The following is a 27892-nucleotide window of genomic DNA, read 5'->3' on the forward strand; positions in this document are numbered from 1 at the left end:
TGTTGGCAGCTCAGCGGCTGCTCAGCTCGGGCCGGGAATCGAACCGCTGTTGCTCAGAGCTCAAACTCTTGAGTGAGCTCTTAACCAACTGAGCCTCTCGGCCGGCCCTCTTGTTCTTCTTACACTACAGAACACATGCAGAAGTGCTGTGATCTTCAGCCTCCTAGTTCCAGGTTAAGCAGCTTTTTCTCCGGCCTTTGGGGGTTCATGATAGCCCACTGCAGGGCAGGTAGCTGGGTTGGAAGGGTTCATTTGTGGTCACCACTCCCCAGTCCCCTACCTCCTGGCAGCCATAGCTGTGAGTCCTGGCAACTGGATGTGGGTATCTATAGTGTACATTTTGAAAATTGTCTTAATGATGTTTTGACATCTTCAAAACCTTTGTGGCTGGGGTGAGACTGCCCCGACCTGGGCTAGCCAATTTTTAGAAATAATAAAGGGCCCAACTGGGACATGCCATTGATAAGCAAACTAACCAATCCAGAGCCAGAGCTGCTCTATCTGGCCCATACTCCCCAGGAGGCTATAGTCCTCTGTCTTAACCAGCCCAGGGCCACATACCAAGTAAGTATAGATACACGTACCTACACCCCAGGCCCCACTGAAATTATTCAACCAAGCCAATCCTAAACTGTCCACCTGCCTTGCCTTGCCTTTTCCACAGAATCCCCCCAAAAAGCCATGGTCTGGGCACTTCCTCTGCTCCTGTCTTTTGCCTTCTGACCACCCTGGTGTTTGCCCAAGTGGCCCTGTGTGGCATTTTGTGCCTCCTGTCCCTAGGAGTGTAATAAATATTGTTTCCCTGACCCTTTCCTCTGTCTCCTCTTGTGGTCTCATCTGACCTACCATCTCATAAAAGAATACCAAACAGCATCCCAGGAGTTGAGTGTTTTTGTGCAGTGTACAACTTGCCCAACTGCACATGGTAACTCTACTAACCAGCCCTCGTGGGGATCATATCTGCCTTATGTCTCTCTTCAGTACTATTTTCCAACTGATGGAGACCATGGATGGCCACAGGACAAACCATAGCCCACAGACTCCCACGTTGCCTGAGAGTTGGACTTCAGCAACCGCGTGGTTAGAATCCTGGCCAGGGAGATAGTCCAGCCCACCAGATGGCACAGTCCCCTTCCCAGGCCTCTAAATCGTGGTAGGTCAGAGCCACTGGCTGCCTTCCATGCAGTGCATCTGGATAGATTTCCTGGACGATTACATTTGCATCATGGGATGCCGGATTCACATTTCCAGCCAAATTACAATTTGTACCCACAGTTTGGAGCCATGGTTTTGATAAATGTATCTATTTCAACCAAAAATTTGTTAAGTAGGGTGATCATACAATTTATCGTCTAAATTAGGATACTCTTTGAGAGTGACGGGGGATGCTATTATTAACTTTTCCCGTTCAACAGGTAAATTGGGTCACCCTCCCTATCAGGGTGTGGCCACCCTAATATTAAGTCAAGAAAAGGAAGTAATACGGTGTCCAGGGAGGGAGAGCAAAGGTGTGTAGGTATCTGTGAGCCTTGGATTCCTGGATCTACCATGCATCACTTGAAGGACTGTGGCCCAATTAATCCGACAGCCTTATCTCTAAAGCTGGGATAATATTACTTAACGTCATGGGGTTGTCATGAGTATTAAACAGACACATGCAGAGAAAGCTCTGCACAGGGTCAAGCACAAAGTGAGGGCTTAGGAGGTAGAAGCTCGCTTCCCTCTCCCATCGTCGTTGCCCATCTACTACACCCTCTGTGCCCTGAACACGGGGATTTGTAAAAACAACCTCCAGCAGCGCCCGGCAGGAAGGGAGTGCCTTTTCTTGGAGTGATGGCTTTTACCACTCAGTGGTCTGCCTTCCTGCCTGTTTCTGAGTCTCCCTGTTCGTTGAAGGCTCCTCATTAACTGGGCCTCTCTACAGGCACCTGCCCTTGGTTTCAGCACCCTTCTGACGTGATCACCAACTTGACTGAAAGCACTCACTCTGGGCATGAAATACTCAAATTCTGAAATCACTGCTCTCCCCTGCTAGCCGTCAGAGATAAGACATCAGGACTGTCTGTGACTTTAAATCCTCTGGTTCTGCACTGTGTGATGAAGGGCCCATCGCAGCAGGAAAGTGGTGGCATCAAATGCTTCCGGATGAGAGTATGTTTAGTATTCAGTCCTGAAGGGAACGGAAGTGCCACGGCTCGCTCTCCAGATGGGAATTCCCATGGAGACATTTAGCCCGATCCACAGACTTTTCCTACCTTCTCATCCTCAGACCTGCTCTGTTTAAAGAACAACTCATTTCCCAAAGCTTTGTCCTGCCATTTCATGTTGACAACTAACATTCAGCGTGAACTGACTTGCTTTGTAAATGCAACACGTGTAAAATTATTTCACTCTTAATGTTGTTTATCAAGCGACGGTCTTCCTTACTTAAAGAGTGACACTACCAGGTTCAGCCCTATATCTTTAATCACCTCTTTATCACAGCCCCAGGCACACAGGTGTTCATAAAATGTGGGGATGAATGAATGAATGAATAATCTTTTGGCATTTTTTCCCTTTTTTGACATATCTCAGTAAGCCCACATCCTATTCCTTTCATGGTATCCTTTTCACTCTCCCACAAACTTCACATGTTTATTTATTGTTTCATTCAGTGAAAATGTATGTGCCATGCACCTACCCCCATGCCACGCACATAAATGATGGTGCTGTGTGCACGCTTTGTGCCATGCACTGTGCTCGGAATAGTAAGTGGCAAGGTATGGACACGGATGCCCTGGGGAGCTCACCTTCCTACACTTACGAGCCATCTGGAATTGGGCAAGTCATGTCAGCATTCCGAAAGTTGACCTTCGCACACGTGTGGTTGGTAACGGTGTTCTCCTCAAGGTGGGTGTGAGGAGTGACGGATGAGACCCTGTAAAGGGCTGGATATCCCACCTGATGCCAGCTAATATTACGGCTAAGGACTTCAGCTCCTCTCCTGTCTATCCTACAAGGTCTCTGACCAGGCAGTCACACATGGTGGGGTCAGAGGGAGAAACCCAAGGAGCATTGAGAGCATAGATTTGGAGGCCCTTAGGACCTCCACACGTTCTTGGCTCATCCACTCCATCGCCTACCTGACGTAGGAAGCCTGACCCAGCTCCTTCCTGTGTATTTCCAGGAGAAAATTACTGAGATGGAGATTGAGAATTAACTGTCGCCCAAGTTAGCCCATTCTATTTGGGGGCAACTCTGGTTACCTTGAATGTCTTACATGATGCTATGGATAGCCTCCCTGTAGATCCTGCTCCTAGCAGGCATGGCACACAAAACTACAGACGTGTGTTCCCATACCCCTTATTATTACTCTGCTGATATTCCCAACGTCACTCTTGCCTCTTGAATCTTCTTCTTTTCCAGCCTGACCATGTTCAATCCCTTCAACTCTTCTCTTTGACAAATGAAAGTATGTCCAGAGGACAATGGCCTGTAGGGTAAAAATCCTCTTAAATGTGACACAGTGGGACCATCTCCCTCCACTTAAGCATTAGAAGTTCTAGAAATTTCTGTGTTCACAGCCTACTTATGTATAACATAATTTTGGTTAGCATGCTTGAATGAATCCAAAAGGTCAAAATAACACTAAAAAAAATAGGGAGGACTATTTGGGGTGCTGTTCCCAACCACAGCATAGCAACATCTCACAGTCTGTTTTGGCAACGATGGTCATCCTGCGGTTCCCTTGGTTTCGCCACTTGATTTCAGGACTCTTCCGTGGCCTGAGCAGGCTCTTGTTACATGTACGCATAAGACAAATGTCTTGCGTGGCCCAGTAGATAGGCAACAGCTTCCTTAGGCAACAGCTTCAATTCAAGCTTCTCCTTTTACTCACAGCAAGTTGTATTACATGCTACGTGGTATCTTAGAGCTCTCACATGTCCGCACTCTGATGGACAGCAGGATATGTTTCCTTAGTTGTAGCAAAAGTCAGGTGTATACACGGGTTGACTGTTGCCAAGGTTCTGAAGTGCATTGCTGGTTCAGTGTTAGGGCAACACAATTTGAGGACCATGGGTTTATATATCAGAAGCGTGGGGGAGGTCAGAGGAAGAGGGGGATGGTTTGGCTTATGTCTCCCTCCCACCTCCCTCCATACTCACTGATTTGGGACACTAAATATTTATAGGTCAAAATCCACAAAAGAGCTACAGGTAAACCACTTACAGTTCCAGTTTTCTGTCTGCCTCCTCATTCCCGAAAAGCTCTTGGCAAGAATGAAGCCATTAATTATTTCCCCAAGCACAGCACAGACGCTGAACATTTTCGTAAGCTCTCCTGATATATGAGAGAACGACATGCCATATTTTGCAGCAGAAGGATCTAGTCTCATCTCTACTAAGCTCTTTTACAAAAGTATTATTAGGAAAGCAACACATGTTCATGCCCATTGAAAAGAATGAAATTAGGAAAATTCAGAAACCTATAAAAAATGTCAACTATAATGCCATATCGCAGAGATAAATACTCTACAAAATTTGGCTTATTTTATTCCAGTAGTTTTCCGACATGTATCTATCAGTTGTTGGTTGTCCCCAGAATTGGAATCACACTCAATATACCACTGCACACCCTGATTATTATTTTTCTTTCTAAGCTTATATTGGGAGCATTTTTGTGGGTCATCAAAAACTCTAACATCACCATTTTGAATGGCTGGGGAATATTCTGTTGTGTGGATACATTATAATTCCTTGTAAGCAATCCCTTCCTTGTAGGAGATTAGAATGTTATGTTATTATAAGCCATATTTCAGTGAGTATCTTTGTATGTAGATCTTTGTAAGTTTCGGAAGGCAGAGTCTAAATCTGTTTTATCTGCTCCTGTATATTTTGTGTCTAGCACATTGTGGAACAAACTGTAGATGCTCAGTGTCTGACAACAGACTGGCTGCCTGTTTGACTCTGATTATTTCTTTAAAAGACATTGCCAATTGATATGTATTTTGTATTTCATACGGCATCTTGTATTTATATGCCAGCCTCACCAGTATGAAGTTACAAGGTCAAACGGCTTAGTACAGTTCTAAAGAGAAGATTTGGGAGGCCAAGCAGGATTTCTGGGCTCTAGGGTTCATACAGTGATGAAATAGGGCCTGCTGAGAGCATTTGTGCTGTGAAGACTAATTTTGGTATCGGGAAATCAAACATGGTCACTGGTTTAATGGCTTACAAGCTATTTTAAGTAATGAAACTGTCTATATGCCGTTTGCATTTTGGTGGTAACATACTCATTTATTAATTCCACATGCTTAATCAATGTATCAACCTCTGTGTAATTAAGAGCCTCATTATCATTACGCAGATGCTGTCTGCCTGGAACAGGGGAAGTTCATCAATTTAATATGACCAAACGATTGCCAAGCACCCACTTCATCCTGGACCCTGCGCTCTGGGCTGAAAGTACAGAGATGTCTAAGACCTCCAATGACCTCAAGAAGATCCGTCTAGACAGGAGGACCCATGGACAACTGCAGTACACTAGTGCCTGCCTGGCATACGGAGGTAGTTAACACGTATCTATTAGATGGGTGGGTGGGTGGATGGGTGGATGGATGGAGTCTGGCAGGTCAGTAAAACAATGTTAAGAGTGTAGAGATGGGAAAGCAGGGAAGGCTTCCAAGGGGAGGTGATATTTAATTGATGAATAGGGATTTGCCAGTCAGAGAAATAAAGAGAGCTAGCAAAGGCTGTCAGGTTGAAAAGTGTGTGGTTGGTTGCAAGGGCAAGATGGACAGACAGGCATGGCTGGAGATGAAAATGTTGGTGAGGAAGAGGTGATGGGAGGGGTGCTTGAGTTAATCTTTGGCTGATCATGAATGGCTTGTTCAGAGGGTTTGGGCTTCCCCAAACGCAGATCCTAAGGTGAAGATTTGTGTGCACATAGTTTATTTGAGAATTGACCCCAGGAATTGAGATGAAGCAAGGAGGTAGTGAGGCATGGAAGGTGGAAATCCTATAAGGTGGCTTACCCCAGGGAACAGCTGGAGCTCACCTCTAGTGGGAACCTCCTGAGAGACCATGTAGACCACACCTCATCATTCTCCCACTCAGTGAGGAATTTTAGGTATTTTATCCCCCAACTCCCAATTGCTCACTTGTTGAAGGATGCTCCTGGGGGCATTAAGTCCCAGACACTTCCAGCCTGCCCCAGCCGAAGGCCAAGCTGTGGGAAATGACCTCAGGCCAAGAGCTGCGAATTCTGCTGGCCTAACTGGGACTGCCTGCACTGACCCCCAAGGATGGGGGATGGGTGGGCATCCAGGGTGTCTGCCGCAAAGTCTAGTGGGTAACAGGCTAGACCTCAGCAAGCCAACTCTGTGATTCGACAAGAAGAAGAATGCTATAATATATTATTTTTGAGGCGATCTCTCTGATTTTGTTCCTTCCCCCTTTTTAAAAGTTTGATGAACTTCTCAAGCTCAGCAGAAGGGGATAAAAATTAATCTGCCTTGCAGTGTGGGAATCTGATCGAGTGGCAGTGTCTGAGCATGGTATAAATATGTATAAAGCATGGATTTGCATTTCGGAATTAGCCAGTACCAGCTCTGGTGAGGTTAGGAGTTATGTGGCTTACTTGCTGTGGACACATCCTGGGCAAGTGTGCTGCCCTCTGCCCCCTTTGATACATAAACTTGCAGGAATGGGCAACCCAAGAGCTCTGCAGAAAGCTGCTTGCCTTCCTCTTTGTGACAAGAATTATTTGTCATTTTGCATTGTAAGTTGGTGGCAAATGCTTTACAGTCAGTGGTGATACTTTACATTGTGCCCCTCCCAAAATGTGTGATGTTTGGCCTGATCTCCAGGCAAAAGGAGTGAGATGAATCAAAACCAATGAACATTTTAAAAAATATTTTTAAGTCCCTTTTAACCCAGTGTACCAGGTCAATCAGAGGCATCTAGGGATAAATAAGTTAATACGTTAATTGAACATTTTTTTATTTCCATATTCCATTGTTTTTCAAAGCCCTGAAATACTACAAGGTAAGTCCTGCATATGCTTTCATGCTTAACTCATCTGGATAAAGAAATGTATTATTCAAAATTATTTTCAAGTTGGCCCTGCATCATATAGCAATATGGGTTGGCCCAAAGTCTGGGGGGAGAGGAGAGGCAACTGATTATCAATATTTGTTTTCAGAGTGAGATGGGGGCATCTTTCCTTTGCCATGTGCTTTGTGTTTGATGCCATCATGCTTGGGTTAGAACCAGGCAACTCAGCACAAAACTTTGAGTGTAAGTTGTTGGCAAAACACCTTTTCCAAGCAAAATATTGGCCTTGTGGGAGCTGAAACCAGTCAACTTTTTGGTGAACTTAAGTGGACTTTGGTGAGCTTGTAGTTCTTTATAACCTTACAGATCATTTTTTAAAACTCCAAAAGAAAATCCATTCTCCTGATCTCAAAACTTATCTTTGGGGCAAAGAGTTAAGTGTCCAAAGGTTGCAACAGTTCATGAGGTCAGAGGGAGCTAACCTGTGGCACCTGGACTCTGCCCCTCCACAGCTGACATATTCCAACAGAAGTGCATTTAAATTCCACAGCAGACAACACTGGGCAGGGCCAGGGAAGGGGTAGGGTTGGGTTATTAAAGATACAGCCTACTGTATTTTAACCAATAGTTGTGGGGGGAGGGGTGCCTGGAGAAAACAAAGTCACCGTTCCCTTTTATTAAAACAAAACTAAAACTTGAAAAAAATTAAATTTTTGTTCACTAAAAATGGGATCTGTCATTTCAATGTCCCTAGCTACAATGGACCTTTTCCACTGAGAAGTGAAGAGTGGGGACTCAAAATGTTGAAGAAAACATCTGGGGAAAGGGAACATTGGCTTTTTGTTAATTGGCAAATGGTCCAGAGGGGCTCTATTAGGATGTGTTATGTTGTATGAACACAGAGACCAGAGTCTCTGTTGAGGTTATAAAGCTCAGAAAAGATGATTGATAAAATCTTGACTTTTGTTAACCCACAGGCTTTTATTGAGATAAAAACACATTTATTGAGCACTTATTATGCTCAAGCATTGTTTAAATGTTTTACAAATATTGATTCATTCAAGCCTCCAAACACGATGAGCTGAGTATAATAACTATATTATATATGAGAAAACTAAAACACAGCTAAACGTACGTCATAGAAATCAGGATTCAAATGCAGGAACTCTGCTCCAAAGATTGAATGCTTCACAACTGTTGTTAACTGTTTCTCTTGCTCTCTAAGAATTTAAAGAAGGGGATTGTGATGGGGGCAGAGAGCTTGGGGAGGGGGCACAGGTAAGGACAGTAACAGGTAAGGGTTCTCATCTAGGAGGTAAAGACGGACAGGCTTTATAAGGGATACTGCTGAGTTTATCATGGAGTGAGCTGCAGGACCGACACAATCAGAATGACCAGTGGCCACGCTGGGGGCTGAGGTACCCAGGGCCATGGCTGACAGCTGACTGCTATTATAGTAATAATTGCAATGCCCGTGAGAACAGACAAGGCTGTTGCTGCTTGCTATGTAGCTCATCTTTCCCAGCTGAACTGATTTTTCATCTTAATAAGGGCAGTGATATTCTGAAAAGCAACTGCGGCCTTTCGGGTGTCTCGCTGGGGATGTGGATGGGTCCCTGGGGTCATATAAACTCAGCAAAGACTAGTCCTTGTGTTTAGAGTTCTTGGAGCATGTCCAAGGGCTGGAACTAGAGAGCTAAATTTTCCTTAACGTCTAATTATGCCATATGTGTTTGAGGAGAGTGATGTTTCAAAAGAGGCTTGTGTGACAACCCCACTAATACATGAGTACACTGAGCAGCCCGCCATCAGGGAGGAGACACAGGGGAAGCTGACATTGACTTTATCACTTTATCTATCTGCCCCTTGCTCTATGTTTGAACAACCAGCGCCAGTTGGCTAGCCTATTGGCTGCTCTTTTTTTTCTTTTTTAATATTTTGTAATTAAAAATATAGCTAACGTACAATATTATATTAGTTTCAGGGGTACACAATAATTATTCAAAATTTATATACCTAAAGAAGTGATCAAAATGATAAGTACAGCAACCATCTAACACCTATGTGCTATTGCAATATTATTGATATGTTCCCCATGCTGTATATTATAATATACATGACTTATATACAGGCTCCATGACTTATTTGATTTATACCTGGAAATTTGAATCTCTTATTCCCATTCACCCTTTCCCCTTTAAAAATTTTTCAGTTGCACTTGATATTCACTATTATTTTATGTTAATTTCATGTGTACAACATAGTGGTTAGATATTTGTATAATTTAAGAAGTGATCCCCCGACTAGTCTAGTACCCGCCTGGCACTATACATAGTTATTACCATATTATTGACTATATTTCCTGTGCTGTACTTTACATCCCATGATTATTTTGCAACTACCAATTTGTACTTCTTAATCCCTTCACCTTTTTCACCCTGAACCTCAAACCCTCTCCCATCTAGTACCCCAACAAATCTACCCATCTGACACCATACATAGTTATTACAATATTATTGCCAGTATTCCTTATGCTATACCCATAACTAGTTTTAATAACCAATTTGTATTTCTTAATCCCTTCCCCTTTTTTCACTCATACGCCCAACCCCCTCCCATCTGGCAACCATGAAAATGTTCTCTGTATCTATGAGTTTATTTCTGTTTTGTTTGTTAATTTTGGTCTTAGATTCCACATATAAGCACAATTGCACTGTGTATGTCTTTCTCTGCCTGATTCTCCACTCAGCACAACACCCTCCAGGTCCAGCCATGCCGCTGCAGATGGTGAGAACCCATTCCCTTCCATAACTGAGCAATATTCCATTGTATATACGTACCACCTCCTCTTCATCCATTCTTCCATCCACAGATACCCAGCCTGCCTCCACATCTTGGCCATTGTAAACAATGCTGCAGTGAACACATGGATGCACGTTTCTTTTTTATGGTTCTGTTTTATGGCTTCTATGTCCTCTTTTATGCTTGCTGTCTCTTTGTTGAAGTTCTCACAAGTTCCCTGAGCATCCTTATAACCAGTGTTTTGAACTCTGTCTCTGGTATGTTGGTTGCCTCCATTTCGTTTAGTTCTTTTTTTGGATTTTTATCCTGTTCTTTCATTTGGGACATGTTTCTTCATTTCCTCATTTTGGCTGCCTCTCTGTGTTTGTTTTGGTATACTAGGCAGATTTGCTATGTCTCCCAGTCTTGGCTGGGTGGCCTTATGTAATAGGTGTCCTGTGGGGCCCTGACACAGTCTCCCTGGTCACCTGCTATAGGTGTTCCAGGGTGTCCCTTTTGTGAGTGTGTGTGCCCTCCATTGTAGTTGAGCCTTGAATGTTATTGGCACATTAGTGGGTGGGATTGACCCTTAGGCTGACTGGCTTGTGGGGTTTGGCCATGTCCACAGCTTATGGGCTACTGTGTGGGAGGGGTTTATCCCACTGAGTGAGATTTGCCCCAGTGGGCTCTGGTGCCTGTTGAGACCACCCTTTGTGTGTGCTGCTTCTGGGTCTAATTGGGTGGTGCACTGCTGTGGTCTGAAGCCAATCTCCAAGTATGTTGGTTCTGGAGCCTCTTGGCAGGGTTTCCAGTGCAGGCCCAGGTCAGCTACTACCTGTGACTGACTAGGTAAGAGCTACAAAGCAATCCACAGCTGTTCGCTGCCTGTGCTTAATGTGGAGACACGTGGGGGAGACCACAGTATGAACGGAGGATGTTTGCCACCAGTACTGGGCTTGGGGTAGCTCCGCAAAAATTCAGGACACCCCAATTCCTGCTGCCCCCTGCTGGTTCCCTTAAGGTTCAGCCACTGATAGAGCCTCATGCAGTATGCAAGTGGGGTGAGGCAGGGTCCCAGGGTGTCACTAGAGTGGGAATAGTTGTGGTCACCAGGTTAATGTAAATTCTGGTTTGGTGCCAATGCTGAGCCTGGAGCTATTCAGCAAAAGTCTCAGAGCACACTGTGGCCAGTTGCCCCCTGCCAGGGGCCAGCCAGACTAGCATAGTTTTCCAAGAAAGAGTGCACCGTGGGCTGGGCTGGCTGCTTGGGAAAAAGTGCCTCTAGAGTTGGAGGAGTTGGGTGGGGCAGAGAGCGTTCCAGTGAATCAGCAGGATGGAGCAGAAGAGCTCACCAGCCAATCAGATTCAGATTTGGCCGTAAGCGTAGGGGGCGGGCTCAACACAGTAAAGATGGCGCCCGTTTGCCCGCTGCACCGGAGGAAGATCTCACACAGGGAGAATGCTGACTGTCCTCCAGTCCTCCCCCGAAACCCACAGACCTCAGTCTGGCCTTTCATATGTCTCCAACGCCACCCTCCCTCCGCCAGAGCCCAAGGTGAGTACCTGCAAACGAGTGAGTCTGTGCGTGGGCCGGATCGTTTAAAAAGACGTTTAGGTTTCCCTCAGCCTTCCGTCCTACCCCGATGGGCAGAATCCCCATTGTTTTTCACAGCCACGTGTTGTGGGGGCTTCTCTCCCTGGCACCAGTTCTCCAGGCTGGGGAGTCTGGTGTGGGGGGCTGGGCTCCCTGGTCCCTCTGAGGGGAACCTTCATGGCTGTGATTTCCTGCCTGATTCTCAACTGCCACAGGGAGTTTGGGACCCACTCCCTGTCTCTACTCCCACAACCAGTCTTCTTCGTTGTATTTTTAGTCATAGGACTTATTTTTGGCTAGACTTCAGGTGGTTCTCCAGGTTGACATTTCTATAATCTAGTTGTAATTTTAATGTGTTCACGGAAGGAAGCAGGCACGGCGTTTATCTCCTCCGCCATCTTGGATCTCTCCAACTTATTTGTGTCATACTTGAAAACTTGGACCTGATTCCTCTTTACCTTCCCTCCCCTTTAAAAAGTTTCAATTATAGTTGACATGCAATATTATTTTATATTAATGGAAGGAGTGTGGCATAGTGGTTAGCCATTTATATAATTTAAGAAGCAATCCCCCTAGGGCCGGCCGAGTGGCTCAGTTGGTTAAGTGCTCACTCAAGAGTGTGAGCTCTGAGCAACAGCAGTTCGATGCCCGGCCCAAGCTGAGCTGCCGCTGAGCAGCCAACAGGTGGCAGGATGGCTCAGCTAGGAAAAAAAAAAAAAAAACCCTTAATCTTAAAAAAAAAAAAAGAAAAAAAGAAAAAAGAAAAAAAAAAGAAGCAATCCCCCTGACTAATCTAGTACCCACCTGGCACTATACATAGTTACTACCATACAATTGACTATATTCCTTGTGTAATAATTTGCATCCCCATGACTATTTTGTAACTACCAATTTGTGCTTCTGAATGCCGTCACCTTTTTCACCCTTCCACTCAACCCCCTCCCATAGCACCCCAACAAATCTACCCGTCTGGCACTATATATAGTTATTATTGAGTCGATTCTTTATGCTATACCCCACATCCCCATGTCTTCTTTGTAACAACCAATTTGTACTTCTTAATCCCTTTCCCTTTTTGCACCCACACCCATAACCCCCTCCAATCTGGCAACCATCAAAATGTTTTCTGTATCTATGAGTTTGTTTCTGTTTTTTTGTTGTTTATTTTGTTCTTTAGGCTCCATATATAAGTGAAATCACACTGCATCTGTCTTTCTCTGTCTGACACTCCATTCAGCACAGTACCTTCCAGGTCCAGCCATACCACTGCAGATGGCACGAACCCATTCCCTTCCATAGCCGAGCAATATTCCATTGTATATATGTACCACCTCCTCTTCATCCAGTCTTTCATTGACCCCAGGCTGCCTCCACATCTTGGCCATTATAAATAATACTGCAATGAACATATGGATACACGGGTCCCCTCGAAGTCATGTTTTGGGTTTCTTCAGATAATTATTCTGAAGTGGGATTACTGGGTCCTTCTTTGTCTCTTATTATAGCCTTTGTTTTTAAGTCTGTTTTTTCTGGTATAAGTATTGGTACCCCAGGTCTTTTTTTTTTTTCCTGTCCATTTTCATGACATAACTTTTTCCATCCCTTTACTTTCAATCTGTGTTGTCTTTCAATCTAAAGTGAATCTCTTGTAGGTAGCATATGTAATGGTCTTGTTTTCTTATCCATTCAGCTGTCCTATGTCTCTTGATTGGAGCATTTAATCCATTTACATTGAAAGTAATTGTTGATAGATATGTAGCTATTGCCATTTTATTATTCATAATTTTGATCTCTTTTCCCTCCAGTCTTAAAGAATTCCCTCCAATATTCCTTGTAATACTGGTTTGGTGGTGATGAATTCCTTGAGCTTTTTCTTGTCTGGGAAGCTCTTTATCTGTCCTTTGATTTTAAATGATAGCTTTGCTAGGTAGAGTGCCCTTGGTTGTAGGTCCTTGCTTTTCATCATGTTGAATATTTTGTGCCAATCTCTCCTGACCTGCAAAGTTTCTGTTGAGAAATAATCTGACAATCTTATGGGTGTTCCCTTATAAGTAACTAGCTGCCTTTCTCTTACTGCTTTTAGGATTCTCTCTTTGTCTTCACGGAAGGAAGCAGGCGCAGTGTTTATCTATTCCACCATCTTGGATCTCCCTCTATTTGCTGCTCTTTTGATTCTGGCTATAAAAACAGTGGCCAGAGTACTGTTGGGTAATATTTCTAATCAAATTATCATAATAATGTGATGATAGTAATAATAGCAGCTGCCATATGAGTTTTCTTTGTGCCAGATAGCATGTTAAGCCCATTACATAATCCTCTTTTAAAGCACCATATAAAAACTAGGAGCTAGGTGTTATATGCATTTTTATAAATGAAGAAACAAGACCCAAGGAAGTTAAAGTACTTGTTCAAGGTCTCTCATCTGGAAACCAGAGAACATAAGAAGAAAACCAGCTCTGGATTTCAAGAATCTGGACCCTTAAGTTCCACACTGTCTCCATAACCTAAATGCCTCCTTTTTGGTCCCTTTCTTTCTCCTTTCTCTTTCTTCCTTCATTCCCTCTACAAATATTTTTCAAGAAACACCAGTGTGCTGGACACTGGGCTCAGTGTTCAGGATACAGGGATAATGAGATCCCACCATCCCTGCCTTCATGGACATGGCAACCTGAGGCTTAATTTCAGCTGGATATTTAACATCAAGGGCAGCTCCAGTGCTGACTCTGCCTGACTCCTCTAGAACTCAGCTGTGTCCTCCTGAGGATGCCTCAGCTCCTGGGCAACCTATGGTTGTCCTCAGTACATGGAGAAGAAAGCCCACTAACAAAAACCATGGTGTGGAATCTATTCCCGCTCACTCTAAGCAAAACCAGGGCTTCTGTCAGCACTGCCTACCTGTCAGCACAGCCCTGTACTTAAAAATATGGGCTCTGTATTCAAAGAGCTCACACACCAACTCTTCCTCTCTATAGCTGTGTGACCTGGAGCAAGTTACTTAACCTCTCTGTGTCTCAGTTTTCTCCATTAAAGTGAGGATATAATAGTATCTACCTCATAGACAGTATATGTAAATTACTGGGCTCAATCTATTTTAGCTGTTATCCCCTTATGAACTGATATATTTATTCAACTAATATTGAATGAATGAATCGTGTCTCAGAGGCCAAATTCAATCTTTATAATATTTATGATAAAGATTGTTTCTTTGACTCAGTCATGATTTACTCTAAAAGAGTTAAAAGCAACTAGACTAAAGATCAAGTGAGGCTTTTGCAGGCATAGACATAGCTTGGAAGACATGTTTTTAGATCCAGTTTTTCTTAACCTAAGGCATTTTGCTGACATGTGAAGAATCAAGACACTGGCTGCCAGCATCAGAGGTTCCCAGAAGCAGGAAGGTAGGGCCTTGCTCCATGATGTGTCTCTGAAGCATCCCTGACATTTAGGAGGGTAAGGACCTATTTTTCAGGGTCTTATCTATTCCGGTGAGTCCCCAGGACACAGCCCTTCCTGCTGATGCTGAGATACAGTTAATCCTCATCTCTTTGATTATTCATGAAGGATAAGATAGAGCCACTTTGTTCTCTTTAAATTTTCAAAGGTTCCATTTCCTACAGTCGCAGGCCCCTGGGGACCACGAGGTCTTGCTATGAGAGGTCCCTGTCATCTGGGAGCTCAAGGTGGGGCAAGCACAAGCAATGAAGGAAGTGCAGTTATTCCTGAGGCTGCTGCTGTGGTGTGGTGCCAAGGACGCTGGACCAGGAGTTCCTGGCACTGGATATTTGGGTTCAAATATGACCTCCCTATTAGTTAACATGGCAGCCTGGGGAACAACATTGGACCTCTTAACATGAAAATTAGAACAGCTAAGTTTCATTGGGCAATTATCATGTACCAAGCATGCTCCACATTCACCATGTAAGGCTGGCACTAATATCACCCCACTTTATAGATGTGGAAATTAAGTCTTAGAGGGGTTGGGAAGGTGGAACTGGGATTAAACCTATGGAGTCTCTCACTCTAGAATTCAGGATCTGATCTCTTCACTGTCACATACTACCCAATGGGGGGGAGGGTTGTTATAAGACTAAATGAATAATGTTTTCAAAGAGTCTAGTACACAGCTAGTGTTTGACACAAGTTCGCGTCTGTCTTTGTTTTCTTCCTGCTCTGAGACTTCATGCATGTTGTGGTGCCTGCTAGTTGTGGTGCTAAAGGATACAGACTGAGCATAGGTGGACCATGGGATGATGGAGGGGGTGCTGGGTGGGGCAGCACCAGGAGCCATGAAAGGGGGCCTCACTTAACTGATGGTGCACACTGAATAGCGACAAAATCTGGGAAGAATATTCAGAATGTGGGAGGGTGTGAGCATGGGCACTGAAGACTGCTTAATAGATTGAGATTTATAAGATCACCAGGAAGGTTGTTTTTTTTTTTTCTGGGATTAACGCAATGACAGGGCCCTCCTTAGCTCAGCAGATAGCTTTTCTAGAACATAGAAAAATGGCTTGCAACAGCTTTTTGATTCACAAATGTTGACTGTGTTTATCATGTGGCAGGAAACAGGCACAAAAAGCATGAGACCCAGTTGCTGGAGGGGCTTATAGGCTGGGTGAGAGGATAAGATGAGTAAATCAATAATTCATATCAACAATAATAATAGCTGAAACCTACCTTATGCCTGCCCCAATGTTAAGTGCCTTCTAAGCATCAGCTTATTTAACATGCATAGAAACCCTCTGAGGAATAAATGTATTGTCATTGTTCCCACTGTGCGGATGAGGAAACTGAGAAATTGAGTAGCTTGCCCAAGGGGGTGGGCTTTGGACAGAGGCTGTCTGACTCCAGGGCCCTTGCCTTAGCCATCACCCTTAGGAGAGCAGAGGGAGAAGGAAGGTGCAGACTGGAGAGGCGAAACATCAGATGCCCTGTGCATGGAGTAAAGGGAACGCTAGCTGCTTCAACAGGTAACCCTGGGATGTCAGTAGTTAAGATAACAGGAGCTACTTTCTTCTCCTTTCTCACATAAAGTCTCAATAGCAGTGGGGCAGGGACAGGATCAGGGATGAAAGTGCAGTTGTTAAGGTTCCTGGGAGGGTGCAGGTTCTGCCATCTTTACATGTGCTCCCAAGGTCACACTTGACATCTGCCAGGAAACTGGGAAGAGCGCATGGAGGATCTCATCAGAAGGGGCAGACCTGGAAGTGATACATATCATGTGACTTCTGCTCTCACCCCACTGGCTCCAGCTCAGGTGCGTGGCTCCAGCTAGATGCAGGGGCAGAAGAGGGGGAAGATGGCTTAAAAATGCAGTGTCTGGCTGGGCAGTTACATACCAGCAACGACTCTATCTGCAGAAGGAGAGCACAGAGCTTGGTGGGCAGCCATCTTGGCCACACCACTGTGGAAGCTGCAAGCCCTTCTGTATTAGTGAAATAAAAGGAATATGGAGAAGTGGCCAGAGAAAGACAGACAGAGAGAGGGAGAAGGTTCAGATGACGAGGGCCATTTGTGCCAGGAAGCTAAAAACAACTTTACCCTGACAACAGTGGGAGTCTATTGATTCCAAGCAAGGAGTGACAAGGGCAGACTGGTGTGTTGGGAAAACCACTCTGGCTGTGAGTAAAAAGCTGATTTAAGAGAGAGGAAACTGGGGGCAGGAAGCCAGTTCAATGGCTGCTGCAGTAATCTGGGTGAGAGATACGGGGACCAGAAGTAAAACAGCAGTCGATGTGACAGGGAAAGGCAGGAAGATATAAGAAATGTCCTATTGTCTGAAATTCATTATATGAAAGCCTGTCTGGCTCCACCTCCACTTCTCATGAATGCCCACACCCCACCTCCAGTACTCACGTTTGTCCTCCCCTCCATCTCCACCTCCACCCTTGTCCATTTACCTGCTTATTAGCCTCAGATTGGAGTACAAATGCCACTTCCTTAGGAAAGCCTTCCCTGATTTCACCCCCCACTTCTATCCCGGGGCAGGTCTCTACTATTGGGTTGTCGGAAAAATCATGATGTATTTTTTTCTGTTTTTTGTTGCAAAAATGCATCATGACTTTTCCGACAACCCAATATAAACACTCATATCACCTTGTATCTCTCTTTCATAGAACTTGGCCTTATTCACATAATTGTTTGATTTACATGCCCAGCTTTGATTAACAGAACTTCTGATTGGAAGGAGAGACTCTGTCATATTCTCTATTGAATACCTAGTGCCTCATTCAATGTCTTGAACCAAACAGTCCCCTCAGTACATATGCATTAGATGAGTGAACACATAAAAGGATGAACCATGGGATTTGGGAACTTGGAGCACATCGAAGAGCTAACCACAATTCTTAGGTTGCTGGCTTGGGTAGCTGGTGCCTTTCATGATCAATGATGGTTACTGTTTTCCACAAAGTATTCTATAGTGGTTGTGCAGATGGTCTTGTCGTTTCTGCTGAAATTGAATGACTATCCAGTATATCCATCCCCCAACCACTGAGGATTCCTACTCAGCCCAGGCTCTCAGAGTTTAATGTTAAAATACTGGATGGTCAGTCAGTCATTCAGGGAGGACCATTAGCGCACAGGCCCATCTATAAGGTCAGGGAGCCTCATGATGCCCCCTCTATAGATTCTGCCCCTCCCTTCTGTGATCTCTCTTTAGAAGTGATTCGAATGACACTGGGAAATGCCCAACCATAATGAATAGAATTGAATGATTGAGTAGTAGCTGACTAAGCTGTCTGAAAGTTAAGGTCTGCTTTCCTTTCCAAGATCTGTGGCCCAAATCAGGCTGCTACTCTCTCTGTTCAGAGGAGATGATGAAAAAGGTAAAAGGACTCTAAAAGTTGGAAAGCATCAAACGTCAGACATAGGTGCAAACAACCCTATAGTAACAGTAATGTTACTCTCCAAAAATTGAGCACATCCCCAATCAAGATACTCAGAGTCATAGTAGCTTGTTAAATCAGATTGGCAGCAAAACCCTCATCTTGAAGTTCCCGACCTGAGCCCCACTAGGTTGCTTATTTTGTTACTTTTCCTTTAAAATATTATAAGCTCATTTTTAACCAGGTTTGAAAGATGTGATTTAGGGGCATTACCCTCTCAAATCATCTCGTTGTGCTATTGTCAGAGGAAAACAGTGTCATCAAAGATGGGTCGACACTGGGCCATTCCATTGAGAAAGAAACTTGCTATGGATCAAATTATTTTCCTATACTGTATCAACGTTTCTTTCAAAGCTACAGTTTAGGCTGGCATTTCTTATTTTCTCTGCAAATTCCCCATCCCAGATACAAATCAAACAGAAGTCTTGGCATCATTAGAACTGCACGCAGAATATTAAATCAGTTTAGAAAACTTTATGCTAATTAGGTTTAACCTTCTTTGTCACCTCAGAATATCAAGCAGGGAAACAAGTGCCCAGGCCACAGTCTCTTGGCTCTTTAAAATGTCTGTAGTTAGCACTTGGTAGAAGTTCAACAGATATTTGTTAAACGGGTGAATAAATGGAGGAACGAATGGCTTCAGTTCCCCCAACATTCTAGGTTGTGGAATGGAAAGAGTAGGTTTGGGAATCAGCGAGGTTAGGGTGTGAACCCTAGTTCTGCTACTTGCTACTTGCTTTTCTTCTAGTCTCTGTGGGCTCTCCCCAGTGAAAAGGGGGGTCAGCCCAGCAAAATGGCTGTATTAGTTTCCTATTGCTTCTGTAACAAATTACCAGAAACTCAGTGTCTCAAAAAACAAAAACAAAACACCACAGATTTATTATATTACAGTTCCGAAGATCAGAAGTAAAAAAAAAAAAAAAAGTCACTGGGCTAAAATTAAGGTGTGAGCAGGGCTCTCTTCCTCCTGGAAGCGCCAGGGGTAGAATCCATTTCCTTGCCTCTTCCAGCATCTCAAACCCACCCGCATTCCTTGGCTCGTGGGGATTCCTCCATCATCAAAGCCAGCAGTGCAGCATCTTTTAAATCTCTTGGTTCTTAGCTTCCTAACTGTACAAAAATAAGGAAAAGTGACCAGCCGCGTGAACTAGTAATCATTCGATAGAAATAAGCCAGTCACTATTAAGGAAAACCATCATAGTATGGGTTTGGAGACTGAGGGAATATTTCCCTGTGGTTTCTCAGAAGAAATCTGACTCTTCATCCTCCCTCTTCTATCTTGAAGGACCCTTGTGATTACATTAGGCTTACTGGTAATCCAAGGCAATCACTCCATCTCCAGGGCCTTAACTTAATCACAGCTGCACAATTCCTTTTGCCGTGTAAGGTATCATGCCCACTGGTGCCAGGTATGAGGTCATTATCCTGCCTCCTACAGCAACCATGCAGCCAGTGGCTGCACTTATGAGGTTTGTCTAACAGTGATGGGGAGCACCTGCATTCCTCTCCAGGGTAACAGAGATAAATAAAAGTACCCCCCTGCGAGCTCCCCTCTCCTTCCCCCGCCCCCTTCATGAGAGCAATGGCTGGTTGTCTTCTTGGAAGGAATCTAGTTTGGCCTGGGGTGACTCACTGGCCTTTCCACTGTGAGGCAGTGGAGTGGTCTGGGCTCTCCTTAGGACTCCTTCGATTTTACAGGACAGTGTCAAGTCCACCCCAACTTGGTTGAGTGTTCACATACATGGATGTACACTTGGCCAAATCTTTCCTCTAATGGTAGCCTCAAGCTCAGTGCTGCATACTACCTATCAAACATTCGTTGGGAGAAATGCTTTTGGGGAGACCCACTCCCCTGAGAGATGGGCGGTCCAACCATACTTTTAAGCTGGCCACAGATTAAGCCATACCGCATCCTTTTGACCCCAGGATAATTGCTTTCACTAAATTTTGCTTTACTTTGGTGTCATTAGACTACATGAGGGGTACACCCTAAGAAAAAGCATCTTGGCAATAGTTGCATTTACTGTGGCAGTTTTGTTGGGGATGTTCTTTGCACGTCAGCATCCATTTCTTCTGAGAAACCACAGGGAAATATTCCCTCAGTCTCCAAACCCGTACTATGATGGTTTTCCTTAATAGTAACTGGCTTATTTCTATCAAATGATTATTAGTCCATGCGGCTGGTCATTTTTCCTTATTTTTGCACACTGTTAGGAAGCTAAGAACCAAGACAGTCGTCCATGTTCAGCAAAGCATTAGGGTATCGGAGCCTGCATTATATACACCCACTGATAGTCCCACCCTCATGGTCCTTTTCCCCAGCTCCTTCATCTGTTTCACATTTTAGTTCTTACTGTGGTCATGTCTGTAAGCTTAGAATAAGGCACTGTAAAAATTTTTATTTCCCAAGATTTTTTTCTCTTTTGTGAGAGACATGCTCCTGACACCTTCCTCTTTGTTCCAGGAACAAACTCAAATGAAAAAAAAATAATAATAAAAACATGAAAGAAAATATCATCAGCACCAGTGTTTAAGCACTGAATCTCAGCAGAACTGAGTTTAGCACCATCGTAAAGATTGGCGCGTATGCTGATAATATGAAAACAAGTCTCAAATGCTTTGTATGCGGAGCACACTAGGATCATAAATGCCAGAATTCTAAATGGCTTGCTTGCTGTTAGCCGATTAACTGGCACTGACATTCATTTCTTTTCTAAGGGATGTTTAGCTTTTATTATATCTTTACTCATGGTCAAAAGGCATCAGCACATTTTGCTAAAGTGATTGAAGATATTCCTCTTAAGGCATTCCTTAAAGTTTTATCTCTTTGCCTTCCTGTATTTCATATGTGGGCTTGCCTTCTCAGAAAGGGAAAACAGAAACAGAAATCTGCTTTATATTATGTAGGGTTTCAATAATTGTAGAAAGCCAAGATTTAAAAAAAAAAATCAATGTTAGCATTAACCTCCAGTGAAAATATCTTCAAGACAGACTGAACCATAAGAGCTCATCTCTGATTCATCAAACCACCCAATACTGAGAACATCTCAAACCCTAGTATTATAGATGGTATATCAGGACCTCCTCTTATTTATTTCTGGGCCATTGCATCCAGAACATCATATGTATTCAATAAATACTTGTTGAATTCATGAGTAATACCTCTCACTCTCAGAAAGACTAGAGTTCCACCCCAGCCGCAGTAGACCGTGATGGGTACACAGTGTGTGCGTGTGGCAGGTGTGCAGTATGTCCTGAGTGACTAGCTCCGAGACACATCCAAATCATGGAAGAAATTACTGCCATCCCTGAACTCCAGAGCAGCAATTTTTATTTCCATTATTTTCCCCTTTGTCAAAGACACACCTGATAGATGGCATTCGCATATGCAGCCGCCCTCACGGGCGTACTTAGGTTGATGTGTAATCCCCATGGTGCCAGTGTAATCTCGCTCTGCTTCTCTCCCACTCAAGGAAATATATCAGAACACAGATGAATAAAGATGTCATTAACATGGGAACAATCTGGAATCCATGGCAATTTACTGAAACGGTAAATCATTGGCATTTCAAATAATAGTGGTTCAGAACCATGAGGCATCTCACCATGATTGACACCAAGACTCAGGGTGCTTCTCGACAGAAACCATCTCTGAGACTCACTGAGTCCTACCTAACATGCCATCTCGGAGACCCTCCCAAACTCCAGAGAAACCATCTCTGAGGCTCACCCTGTCCCCAACGCAACCATCTATATGAGCTCCTCCATCCATGTGAGTTTCATCAGAACTACAGAGGTCATCCCTACGAACGGACACAGCTCACCTAGGCATCTCATTGTCACTTGGGTGTCACCCCACTTTCATCGCCATGACCTTGAGGAAGAAGGAAGAGGACTCACACGCAGTCAACTTACCACGCCACCACCAGCCGAGTGCACGAGCACAGACATCCCCTCTCGGAGGTTGGCAACTTCAAACAGCATCATGTAGGCTGTGACGAAGTTTGTGGGCAACGCAGCAGCCTCGGAGAAGCTCATGCCATCTGGGATCTTGTAGACAAACTCCACAGGTGTGCAGACCACCTCTGCCCAGGCATTATAATTGACAAATGCCATGACACGGTCCCCAATCTGGGCAGAGGGAAGCACAGGGTTAGCAGAGGTTTCATCCCTTTTTCTGAGGAGTTTCTTAAATACTCAATAATCTAATGAAAACTATAGATTCTTTCCCAGAGGGAAAACAAAACAAAACAAAACCACCTCAAATATGCACACCTGACCTGCCTCCCAATTTCAAGGCAGGCTCTCTCCTCCTCCATGGGATGTTAGTGTTGGAAGGTCCCTTTACTGATTCAACCTCTCATCTTATCTCTCTGTGTTGGAGCTGAGGAAAATGGAGCTACAAGGAAGGTTAAAGGGGCAGGGTGAGGCATCAAATCTCCTCTGGTCTGTTCTCTGCCACCCACATGGATTTCCTGTCTGGCTAGCTCACTGTGGCATTTGTATCAAACGTTAACTCTGGTTACCAATCACAGTGGACGTGAACATGGTGCATGAGAAGAGTCACATACATCTAAGTGCAGGAGTCTGCACAAGGGCAACCAGCCTTAAAGCGAAATAGCAGCCTCCAGGTGTGACGAACAACTAACATTTATCGCACAAGTACTCTATGGCGGGCATTGTCCTAAGGGTGTCACATGTTTCAACTCTTGTAATCTTTATAAGACCCCTATTAAGGCTGGCTGAATACTATGTTCTTTTTATCGATAGTTTATATAGCCAGATACTAAGCAAAAAAAAAAAAAAAAAAAAGGGAGCTGTCATCCATTTAAAGTGGTTCTGATGGTATGCTAAGCTTTTTTTCATAGCGTATCATTACTAAGGGGAAATACAGATAAATGAGCTAATATTAATAGCTTGTAGGAGCTTCTAAGTGCTATTAATAGTTAAAGTGAGCCATTCTGCTATTTGGTATGTTAGTGGCTTGAACTATGACTTCCAAATATAATATTCAAATACCTGTGGTCATAGTGAACTTTTAATAAATTAATGGCTTTTGTATATATATTTATAATTAATTCTACTGTTTTAATTTCTTTGTAGCTTAGCATTTCTCTTCTACCCCTACTCAACAAACAACAACAAAAGCCTCCTATGAGAAGGGTTGTGTAAGAGTCCCATATCACGGATGAATGATCGTAGATTTTACAGATATTTAAATTGATGCAAAGAGAGATTAAAGCACATGCCCAACGCTTTGTAGCTAGAGAGCAGCTAGGCCAGGGTCTGAATCTAGGTAGGCCGACGCAGATACAAATAATTCATTTATCACACCTGAGATAAATGCTGCAAAGAAGACATGAAGTTATGTAAGGGTGTAAAACAGGGGAGCCTCCCAAGGCTGGGAATGTTGGCTTAATTCTTTCAGTCTCAGTTTCCTCACCTCTAAAACAAGTATAATATTAGGAAAGGGTTCTTATGAAGATTAAATGACATAATGTGCATGAAATGCACTTGGCACTGTGCATGTAAAATGAGGAAAGCACAATCAACGTTAACTCTTAAAACAGATTGGTTCCTAATCTCATGGAACTCACAGTTTAATCAAAAGCTAAATATAGACCCATGAGAGTTCATGAATCAGAAGGAATAGCTGTCTCATGAGGAAACTGACGCAAGGAAGAGGCTGTCCCACTGGCAGCGAGTGTCTTAATCCCTGGGAAGGTTGAAGACCAAATGATGAATGTTGGGAATATCGTCTTAAACTGGTCCAATGGCTTGGACCAGAGGACCACTAAGGTCTAACTCTGGCATCTTCTTTTGCCCAGAATCATGAAAACCCAAAGGTACAGACTCAATACCCGAGAATAGCCAATGGCCTGCAGTGTCAACACAGAGTGTAATGAAGAATATTTCAACCCCCTGAACAGGGATGGTCACAGTCATCACAGAAGGGCTGACTGCTCCATGTCTCTCATTTACGTTTGCTCCATCATTTCCATCTCATTGTCAAAATGAAAAAAGTGGCTAAGCCATCAGATCAGCCCCAACCCCAGAGTCCAAAGGTAGGCAACTTAAAAAAAAAATCTAATTCACTTCATGGTTTGATTTTATTAAGGAAAAAAAGAAAAACTAGTCCTAGGCGACGGAGCTGAAATTATTCCCATACTGCTGTGCCTCTGGCAATAACTTTTCAAGCCTCTCTCACAATCGATCAACCAAAAGAGCTATTCAACATGTTGCTGCATGGGATTGCATCTCCAACATGATTAAAAAATCTTAAGTCAAAATGATAGAGAGAATGTTAGTATTGGTTTTCTCCCAAATCACACCCTGACTGGAAACCTGGAGATGGTTTCTTTCATTTGTGCAGCTGAAAGTCACTGGAGGGAAGTGGGGTGAAGGGTGGGTTTGACAATAAGCAAGTCAGGGTTAAGTAGCCAAAGAAAGATCATATAGAAGGCAAAATATACAGAAGGTGCCCCAAAAATGTATATACATTTTAAGGAAGGAAAAACTGTATTAATTGTAATACTCAATATATTACCAGTAGCAAGAGATGAATACAAGTCACATTTGACTTCTGCAATTACAAGAGATGCTCAAAGTGGTTACCATCAGCATCCAGACACTTCTGATTTCGGCAAATTACTGCTTGAGCAAAGATAATATCCCTTAAAATGTGTATACATTTTTTTGGTACCCTGTACCAATAATGTCCCTATCTACTGTTATATTCTAAGATAATGCGTTGTTTATTGTGCAGGGTGAATAGAGTCAGTAATATGATCTTGTCCTTTGGGACCATGGGGAGTTGTGGAGGGCAGATAATGTTTCTTATATGCAGCATTTTCAGGGAGAGATGGTGCTGCCTCTGGTTACATTGTTTAGCTGGGGACAGAAAATGTGAAGTCATAAGCGAAAAAAAAAAAGCGTATTTACTTTTTGTTTCTCAACATTTTCCTGCTGTATTATCTGGAAACCATTGACAAAACCATTGACGGGTGGGATGAGATTTCCAGACATTCATCATAATGAATTTGGAGCCTACTGATATTTTGTCAGAGTACACGGAGGCTCAGATGCACTGAGACTGAGCAGCAGGCTCAAGTTCAATTCCAAGGGCGTTTGGGCATTGCATGTTATAGGATTTTTTTCTTCCTGAATTTAATATCGCAACATTTGCAGGTTGGGAGCAGGGTAAAGATCATTTTAAGAGATTTTATGAAGAGTGAAAAGGCTCTGGTGACATGAACCCAGGTTCAGCTACAACTAATCACCTTTCGGACCGCACAGAAAATCACTGAACCCTTATGAACCTCATCCCTAAGGAGATAGTAACAATCTTTACCTCGCAGGGTTGTGGTGAGCCTAAAAAAGATAACGTGCCTATGTTTCTGGTTATAGCGGGTTCTCAGATATTATCATAGCTTCATTCACATCTCCCTGGGAAGCACTTAGTTATAAGCGAGAGCTCTTGTACCTGATTTCCATTGGTTTTCCTGACTCCAAACTACGGTAGTTTTGTGCAATTGATTTGCCCACAGTTTTTCAGTTTTTATAGACTGGATTCTATTTTATTTGCATTATAATGGTAGGAAGGATCATACATCTTTTCACCAATTGAAATTCTTTTTTTTTTTACTATGGAGAATTTTGAACACGTACAAAAATAGTCAGAATAATATAGTGCTCCTTTCTATCCATAATCCATCAACCCATGGCCCATTCTGTCCCATTGTCAGGTACCTCTACCATTTGGCTTTACATTTTTTTATCCAAAAATGCCACTTCGCCAATGTCTGAAATAATAATTTATAAATGATCATTTAAATGCACTAGTATGTAGATACTTAAAGGAATCAAATTATAAAAATAGAGGCTATTCCTCCTCAGCTTTTGTGTTTTATAATTGATTTTTGAGCCTGGGGTGATGGGAAAATTGAAGCCATGAGCAGGAGGAGGGGGTATACACACTTAGTTAGCCAAAGACCAAAAGCCTTTCCACCAAAAGTCAGACTGTTACCTCATATCCTTTCACGCTGTCCCCCAGAGCTTCAACAATCCCAGAACATTCGAAACCAGGCACCAGGGGAGTCTTGGGGGGATTGTCGATGTTCCCTTGTCGCACCATCAAGTCAATGAAGTTTAAACCACTGTGAACAGCAAATGTGAAAAGAGAGAAATTCAAAATGAGATCCAAAAAAAAGCACTAACCTGGCTTTTCTCCTTTTCCTCGCCTCTCTCTTTCTCCCTCCCCTCATTCCTCTCTCCTTTCTTTTTCCTTTCTGCAAAAGTGTGCCTAATAGTAATGTTGCTTAGGCCAATGTCACCAATAAAGCAAAACTCGATTATCTCAGTAGACAAGTAATGCTTTCTGGCAGTTAAAATAGCAGTGGCTATTTATATGCAGCTATTTATATGCAGCATATATGCAGAGCCACACTAATTCGAAAGATAGCCCCTTTGCCCTGTCTCCAAGCCTGCTTACTCTTACTTTAAAAAACATATTGACTAGGCTGGTTATTGGCCATTCTAGCACTTAATCATGGGTGAAAAATACACTAGGAAGAAGTTATAAGGAGACACATGGAAAGCAGCCAGGCACAATGCCATCAGCCAATCTATGAGAAAGAAAGAGAAAAAAGACCTCATGGAAAAGGGCTCAAAGCCACTGTCACACCTCAGTCAGCACACACATTTACACCAGCACTGTGCCACAAACAGCACTCATCATGATGAACATGAGCCCTCAAGAGACGACATTATATCCAGCTGGAGGTGAGTGACTCGAAGAAGAGAGAACAAAGGGATGGACCAAAGGATATGGGAATGCTGGAGGATTTGTTTCAAAAACTTCAGTTATCTCTGGATAAGAAGTTATTAGGTATTTTATACTAACCTATTACTTCTGAAATAAGAAAATTATTAAATATATCCAAGTCATTCCCTTAGAAAACCATATACTTGACTCTAATGATGCTACCAACACTCCAAACTCTGTGTGTTTTTAAAGAGCTTGGGAATTGCATTTAACACCCATTTACTAATCAAATGAGGGCACACATACCTCTGAACATGGATGTTTTCCACCCAATGAGGTTCTAATATACTTCCTGTTTTCATAAGCCACCATCTACGAAAGACTCAGGCTGTAGAAACAAAGTCCTCGGTCTGGCCCATGGCCCACCGACCACAGCTGCTTTTCCAAGCAAGACAACTTGAAGTATTGCTTAAGCACAGCTTACCCATTTCTCCCGTGGCCTCTCTGAAGGCAAGGAAGCATCTAACTCCGGAGACCTGGTCTCATCCCCAGATAATTGACATTGGTGAGGAGGATGACTTCCTTCAAAAGTGTGCTCAAGGGCCGGCCGAGTGGTGCGACGGTTAAGAACTCGTTTGGGACACCAGAGAGCCCCAGTTCGGATCCCACATATGAGGGCCAGTGACGCTGCCCTCTACAACTAAGATGCTGAACAACAGCTCAACCTGGAGCTGGGCTGCCGTGAGTCCCCGGCGACGGCGTGGGCTGCAGCCCCTGTGGCAGTGGGTTGCCATGGGCTACCCTATATAGCCCCCAGCCAGCGTGAGCGGCC

General features: G+C 43.6%; 1 protein-coding gene across 1 annotated transcript in view; it reads right to left on the bottom strand.

Moving 5' to 3' along the window:
• Positions 1 to 27892, bottom strand: part of VAT1L (vesicle amine transport 1 like) — a 91139-nt gene that overhangs the window by 40506 nt on the left and 22741 nt on the right. Inside the window, exons 2-3 of the mRNA XM_019646404.1 lie at positions 26323 to 26452; positions 22212 to 22427 (exon numbers count right to left, since the gene is read on the bottom strand). Of these exons, the coding sequence (XP_019501949.1) occupies positions 22212 to 22427; positions 26323 to 26452 (346 nt within the window). The remainder of the gene's footprint in view (positions 1 to 22211; positions 22428 to 26322; positions 26453 to 27892) is intronic.

The sequence above is a fragment of the Hipposideros armiger genome, unplaced genomic scaffold, assembly GCF_001890085.2.
Source record: "Hipposideros armiger isolate ML-2016 unplaced genomic scaffold, ASM189008v1 scaffold_102, whole genome shotgun sequence".
Lineage (NCBI taxonomy): Eukaryota > Metazoa > Chordata > Mammalia > Chiroptera > Hipposideridae > Hipposideros > Hipposideros armiger.